General features: G+C 36.5%; 1 protein-coding gene across 4 annotated transcripts in view; it reads left to right on the forward strand.

Annotated features, from left to right (window-relative positions):
- Positions 1 to 7,500, forward strand: part of LOC135198563 (G-protein coupled receptor GRL101-like) — a 127,936-nt gene that overhangs the window by 101,794 nt on the left and 18,642 nt on the right. For all 4 annotated transcript variants that reach the window (XM_064226263.1, XM_064226266.1, XM_064226265.1 and 1 more), the window contains exons 10-13: positions 1,483 to 1,605; positions 3,300 to 3,416; positions 4,386 to 4,499; positions 6,995 to 7,135. In XM_064226263.1, coding sequence (XP_064082333.1) covers positions 1,483 to 1,605; positions 3,300 to 3,416; positions 4,386 to 4,499; positions 6,995 to 7,135 — 495 coding nt within the window. The remainder of the gene's footprint in view (positions 1 to 1,482; positions 1,606 to 3,299; positions 3,417 to 4,385; positions 4,500 to 6,994; positions 7,136 to 7,500) is intronic.

A 7,500-nucleotide genomic window follows, 5' to 3' on the forward strand; every position in this document is an offset into this window, starting at 1 on the left:
GGGTTTTCCCTTTACCCTCTAAAGAGGGTTTTCCCTTTACCCCCTAAAGAGGGTTTTCCCTTTACCCCATAAAGAAGGTTATCCCTTTACCCCCTAAAGAGGGTTTTCCCTATACCACTAAAGAGGGTTTTCTCTGTACCCATTAAAAAAGGTTTTCCCTTTACCCCCTAAAGAAGGTTTTCCCTTTACCCCCATAAGAGGATTTTCCTTATACCCCCTAAAGAGGATTTTCCCTTTACCCCCTAAAGAGGGTTTTCCCTTTACCCCCTAAAGAGGATTTTCCCTTTACCCCCTAAAGAGGGTTTTCCCTTTAACCCCTAAAGAGGGTTTTCCCTTTATCCCCTAAAGAGGATTTTCCCTTTAACCCCTAAAGAGGGTTTTCCCTTTACCCCCTAAAGAGGATTTTCCCTTTACCCCCTAAAGAGGGTTTTCCCTTTACCCCCTAAAGATGGTTTTCTCTATACCCACTAAAGAGGATTTTCCTATACCCGCTAAATAGGGTTTTCCCTTTATCCCCTAAAGAGGGTTCTTTACCCCCAATAGAGGGTTTTCCCTTTACCCTCTAAAGAGGGTTTCCCCTTTACCCCCTGAAGAGGGTTTTCCCTTTACCCGCTAAAGAGGATTTTCCCTATACCCCCTAAAGAGGATTTTCCCTATACCCCCTAAAGAGGGTTTTCCCTTTACCCCCTAAAGAGGGTTTTCCCTTTACCCCCTGAAGAGGGTTTTCCCTATACCACTAAAGAGGGCTTTCTCTATACCCACTAAAAAGGGTTTTCCCTTTACCCCCTAAAGAGGTTTTCCCTTTACCCCCTAAACCCCCAGGGTTTTCCCATTTACCCCTAAAGAGGTTTTCCCTTTACCCCCGCCTAAAGAGGATTTTCCCATTTCCCCCTACCCTAAAGAGGATGGTTTCCTATACCCACTAAAGAGAGTTTTCCTTTCCCACTAAACCACCCCCTAAAGAGGGTTTTCCCTTTACCCCCTAAAGAGGGTTTTCCCTTTACCCCCTAAAGAGGGTTTTCTCTATACCCACTAAAAAGGATTTTCCTTATACCCACTAAAGAGGATTTTCCTTTACCCACTAAATAGGGTTTTCCCTTTACCCCCTAAAGAGGGTTTTCCCTTTACCCCCAATTGAGGGTTTTCCCTTTACCCTCTAAAGAGGGTTTTCCCTTTACCCCCTAAAGAGGGTTTTCCCTATACCACTAAAGAGGGTTTTCTCTATACCAACTAAAAAGGGTTTTCCCTATACCCACTAAAGAGGATTTTCCTATACCCCCTAAAGAGGGTTTTCCCTTTACCCCCTAAAGAGTGTTTTCCCTTTACCCCCTAAAGAAGGTTTTCCCTCTACCCCTTAAATAGGGTTTTCCCTATACTCATTCCTCGTGTGGGTTGCCTGTTTTTGTAGTATACTTTGTACGTTTTTGCATAATAATGTCTCTCTCTCTTTCTTTTTACTTACTCTTCACGGTACTTTTGCAGTGACTAACGGGAGCGAATGTGACGGGTTCCTGTGCCGAGACTCTCGCTGTCTGGATAAGGGGCTGAATGCAAGGTGTGACTTCAGGCCAGACTGCCTCCATGGCGAGGACGAGCTGAATTGTGGTAAGTACTGATAATGCAGTCTATCGGGTAACCGGGGCAATTGTTGTTTTTATTGCCTTTTAAACTCTATGATATATTTTGCCTTTTACATAATATAAAATCGTTTGCCTCTTTACCCTTTGTCATAGCCATTGTAACACATAAATTGTAACTGAACAAGTAAATGGAGCACACCTAATGGACCAAATCAGGGCCTTCTAAAGTATATAGGGTTGATGATAATAATAATAAGATAATGATATATCTTAAACCAGGTTCTCGAGATCGGGTAACCAAGGTGATATTGTTTGCATTGCCTTTTGAATTTTTTATGATTTGTTATATTGTTAATCTTCCTGCCCTTTATCATAGCCATTGCAACGCACAAATTGTAGTTAAATAAATAAAGCTCTCCTAATGGACGAAAAGATGCTCAATAACAGGGCCTTCAAAAATAATAAGTAGTACGAATACCAACCTGAAGGAGTGATAGAAAACGATCAGGCAAAGATCCTCTGGGACTATGGTATCAGAACAGATAGGGTGATATGTGCCATTAGACCAGACGTGACGTTGATTGACAAAATCAAGAAGAAAGTATCACTCATTGATGTCACCAAGGGACACCAAAGTAGAAGAGAAAGAAAGAGAAAAAACTAATAAATATCAAGACCTGAAAATAGAAATAAGAAGGATAAGAGGTATGCCAGTGGAAATTGTACCCTTAATCATAAGAAACTAGGCATGATCCCAAGATCCATGCAAAGGAACCGGGAAAAACTACATGATGAAGTAGCTCCAGGACTCAGGCATATGAGCGTGCTATTAGTAACAGCGCACAAAGTGAGAAAAGTGATGGACTCCTAAGGAGGCAGGATGCAACCCGGAACCCCACACTATAAATACCACCGGTCGAATAGAATGACTAAGATACATCCCCAATAATAATAATAATAATAATAATAATAATAATAATAATAATAATAATAATAATAATAATAATAAATCTTATACCATGTTCTTGACACAAAGTAATAAACTAAGCCGGTAACCATCAATAATATGCTCTTCACATTAATATAGTCGCTATTCTACTACGCTCAGTATGGAGTCTTTTATTATTATTATTATTATTATTATTATTATTATTATTATTATTATTGCCATCACAATAGTTCATCTTCCACTTCTCCGAAATTTGGTGACGAATAATCTATCAGCTTCGAGAGACTATTGAAACTCACTATCACAATCCAGGGTGGTAAATGAAATTGTGTTTACACTCTGGTTATGCAAAATCCACAAAAGAAATTCTTGAATGTTAATCAAGTTCATTTTGACTGGAGGTCTATTTCAGCTGGATCACGAAAATTCTATTATTAAATTCCATTATTACGAAAATTCATAGGTAAAAAATAGTAAAATTCAAAGGTAAAATAACAGTAAAAGAAGTTTGCCAAAATGAGGTTGAAAAGTGCGTGAGTTTTTTAAATAGTTTGCAATAAAATGTTAATACTTATCATTACCGCTGTTTTAAACTTTCATGGCCTGATATTTGTAAAATCAACTCCTGTAATTAATAATGACTAATGTCACCTTAAAAAAGGAAGAAGTAAATTTTCATGTGAAAAATAACAACAATATCGCCTCTGCCTGGCCTCTTCAGAGCTAGTAAAACTGGTTCAAGCTCATTTTATTAACGATCCTCTCTGCAGACTTTGAGGAATGTTCGGAGAACCAGTGGCGGTGTGACGGAGGCCAGTGCGTCAGCTTGGCTGACAGATGCGACATGAAGATTGACTGCCGAGACAAATCGGACGAAATCAACTGCAGTGAGTAATATTTTAGTATTTGATTACCGTCGCTTTCGGAGATGAGGCTCTTCTTTTCTATTCTATTTCTGCATTCTGTTTCCCGCTGTCACTATTTCCGCGAAACTTTTTTTTGCTTTGCTCTTATTATGGATAAGATGAGATGAGATTCTTTCGGGGCCACTTAAATTCGCATCATCATCGAGTGATATTTTTAAGATAAAGAACGTTCACTCATAAATTGTGACAATCAAGTAATTTAGAAATCATTTTAGTACATGTTTGTTATTTTAGTCGTTCAAATATATATATATATATATATATATATATATATATATATATATATATATATATATATATATATATATATACATATACATATAAATATTAATAATAACAATTAAGACCCAATGTTTCTATGTTATTGCATCTTTCTTATCTGAGTAACACAATGGGACTATTTACATTATGATACAAAGTTAACGAAAGCCAGTTCATGGGTTATCTTAGTTGGTGCCTTCAGTCCGAGTGGTAAACAAAGAACAATGTACCCAAAACTTGGGTCTCGCCATAGCATCTGCATTCTAAAGCCTTAGGCACGATCTCTCTCAGGTTACATTCAATGAATAATAATAAACTTTCATTTTACCAATTTCTGTTGAACAACTTGATTCAGACGATGAACTGGTTCGTGAATGATCAGGGAAAATGTATGCCTTAATTCAGATTAATATGTCATGGCATGTTTTCCGATATTCATCCTTTCGATTCTTCTTGGCGTCAATGAATTGAATCAGGGTCTTTCATTTCTACTGAATGAAAATAATCTGATAAAAGTTCGAATTATTGTTATTATTACTATTATTATTCAGAAGATGAAATCTATTCAAATGGAACATTTGAGGTCATTGTTCAAATATAAGGAAAAGAAAAAATCATCAGCCCACTGCATTCTGAAGTGGTAGGCCTGATATTTCACCCATTCAACAGACATGAGCTGCTCAGTGGACCAATGGAAGTGCGGCAGCGGCCAGTGCATCCCAAAGGAATTCCGCTGCGATCATTTCGTAGACTGCCTCGATAAATCGGACGAACGGAATTGCGGTAAGTCTCGACTTTCTAATTCTCTTCAATCCCTTTGATGATCACTGTATTGATGATATTTCCGTGAAAAAAAAGATTTATAAAGCGTTGAATTTAAGACTGGCAGAAAAGCAATTCCAACAATTCCATTCAAGTTGGCTGGCAACTCTCAAGTGGGATAAAACTGGTCAGCCTTCTTCTGGCTGAGTTGGAAGGAAGACGTATTGTGTTTTGAACGATTTAGATCCCTTACGGCCAAACAAAACTTACAGAAGAATGATAGAATATATGTTCCAGGTTTACGTTCTTCCCTCTATTCATATATATATATATATATATATATATATATATATATATATATATATATATATATATATATATATATATATATATATATAATATATATGAATATAAGCTTACAGTATTGATCTGAAAACAAATAATTTATATATATATATATATATATATATATATATATGACAGATAGATAGATAGATAGATAGATAGATACATAACGTATATATATATATATATATATATATATATATTATATATATTATATGTACCTGCTTGAGAACTTTAGACAAAAAAAAGCATATCTATATTCACACTCACACGCATATAGTGTATATATATGTATTATATATATATATATATATATATATATATATATATATATATATATTTACATAATATACGCATACTTAAACAAACACAACAATACATACATAATATCATGTATATATATAAATGTGAATTTATATAGTATATAAATGTTTGTGTATATGTATACGGTATATATATATATATATATATATATATATATATATTATATATATATATATATATATATATAAGATGCCGCGGTCATTATTGCTTTCGGCCTTCCTTTTCTCATTATCCTTTTCCTTGGAATTTACAATGAAATTATTAACAAAACAATATGAATATTCATATATGAAAAACAACACAGGCAGTGAATGGAGTCCTTTGTGTAAATAACATAATTATTCCTTAGGCGAACATAAGTGAGTCTTCCTGCCATACAGTTTCGGAGATTGACTATAATTTCCTTTCCGTCTGACGAAGACGGCGCCTACTTCCTCGTTTGTTTGTTTGTTTGTTTGTTTGTATGGAGTTTTTACGTTGCATAGAACCAGTGGTTATTCAGCAACGGGACCAACGGCTTTACGTGACTTCCGAACAACGTCGAGAGTGAACTTCTATCACCAGAAATATACTACACCTCTAACCCCACATTGGAATGCCCGAGAGTCGAACTCGCGGCCACTGAGGTGGCATGCCACGACCATACCGATCACGTCACTGAGGCGTTGCTAGGTTGCCTGTTACAGCGCGAGCCAGCCCCAAAACAGTAACCAGAAGCAAATTCTTCATTCCAACAGCAGTTTCTAGACCTGGGTCCATTTCGGCGGATTCCGCTGAGGTTCCATTGCCCAAAATCGCTCCAAAAACTGCTGCTATGCCGAGCCAAGGCAAAAGAAGTTTTAGATCCATTTCGGATTCTGTTTCGACATAACCCACTCTTCAGCTTATATTCACTTCCTTCTGACATTTTTCTCGCTTCTTTTTTCAGAATTTCATATATTTTCTCTAGAATCTTTTTTTTTCTAATTTATGCATCACCAAATCCATAAAAATGTCGAACAAAAGTGGAGACTCACCGTTACGGCTTTCACTTCATTCACATAACTCTTAATTGATCCCGACCTTCTTCATCACTTGCATATCGCCATAAATGACTCTTAGGAGTTGCTGTATAAGCAAGAGCCCTTGTTGGGTTGGCATAAAGCCAGTTTATCTTCAAACAACAACAACAACGTGCAGACACTACCCACCTGTCTCAGACCCACTATTGTACCAAACGCTTTACTCTCTCTCTCTCTCTCCTCTCTCTCTCTCTCTCTCTCTCACACACACACACACACACAGAAAATGGTTTGGGGCATTCTATATGATATATATATATATATATATATATATATATATATATATATATATTAAGTATATGTGTTATGTACAATATGGTATATATAACACTGGTATATTTATATAATCTATATATATGCGCATAGAAATATATAGTGCATGTATGTGTGTGCGTTGTATTAATGAAGAACATGAATATAACGCACATTAACGGTGAGCTAAGAGGATTGATTACTTGTGCCATTAACAAAGATCTCAGAATCCACCAAATTTTTTATTTATCCGACTTTTACCCTGCTTAATTTTTCTTTACCCATGATGTGCTACTTGCAAGCTAAAATAAAGATTGACCCTGAAAATATAGGGCTTATAGATATAGATTTTTTTTTTATCAAACTAAAAGAATTTTCAACGCTTTGTGTAAAATGTGCACTTAGCTGGGAATGAGTCAAAATTTAATAACCGCAGCGAAATGGTTAAAGAATGCCCGTTGCTGCTTATCATGATATTGATTTTGGCAATTCCTACCCAACAAATAACCGTAAGTATATTTTCTCCCTTACCAGATCATCCTCCGGCCGCGTGCAATACGACTCAGTTTGCTTGCAAGACCATTCCACAGTGCGTCCCCTTTGAACATCGTTGCGTCGATGTGACGGACGTTCGGAACCACGGCTGCGCAGATGGATCCCACATCTGGGGATGCGGTAAGTCAGGTGTGAGCACTGGGGGAAAATTCGGCAGGAATTACGTCAGTTTCAAGTTGAGAATGTCTCACATGAGAAAAATGAGACCACGCAACAGAAGAATAAATAAAAAAAAGATTAATGTAAAATATTCACGTGAAGATGAACTTAGCAGCTATACTAAATATTAATATCATGAATAGCATTGAAAAACTAGTGAGCGAGTGATTGACTGTTATTCCTATTGTATCATTTCAAGCGGATAGCCCTGCATGCCATATAGAAACATTGTAGAATGTAACAGCCTAATAAGGGACGTTGTATGATGATGGTAATATGATGTTTCCTTGTGTCCTCAACCAGGTGCACGATTGTATCCCTTTGAT

Source organism: Macrobrachium nipponense, chromosome 22, assembly GCF_015104395.2.
Source record: "Macrobrachium nipponense isolate FS-2020 chromosome 22, ASM1510439v2, whole genome shotgun sequence".
NCBI classification, from domain to species: domain Eukaryota; kingdom Metazoa; phylum Arthropoda; class Malacostraca; order Decapoda; family Palaemonidae; genus Macrobrachium; species Macrobrachium nipponense.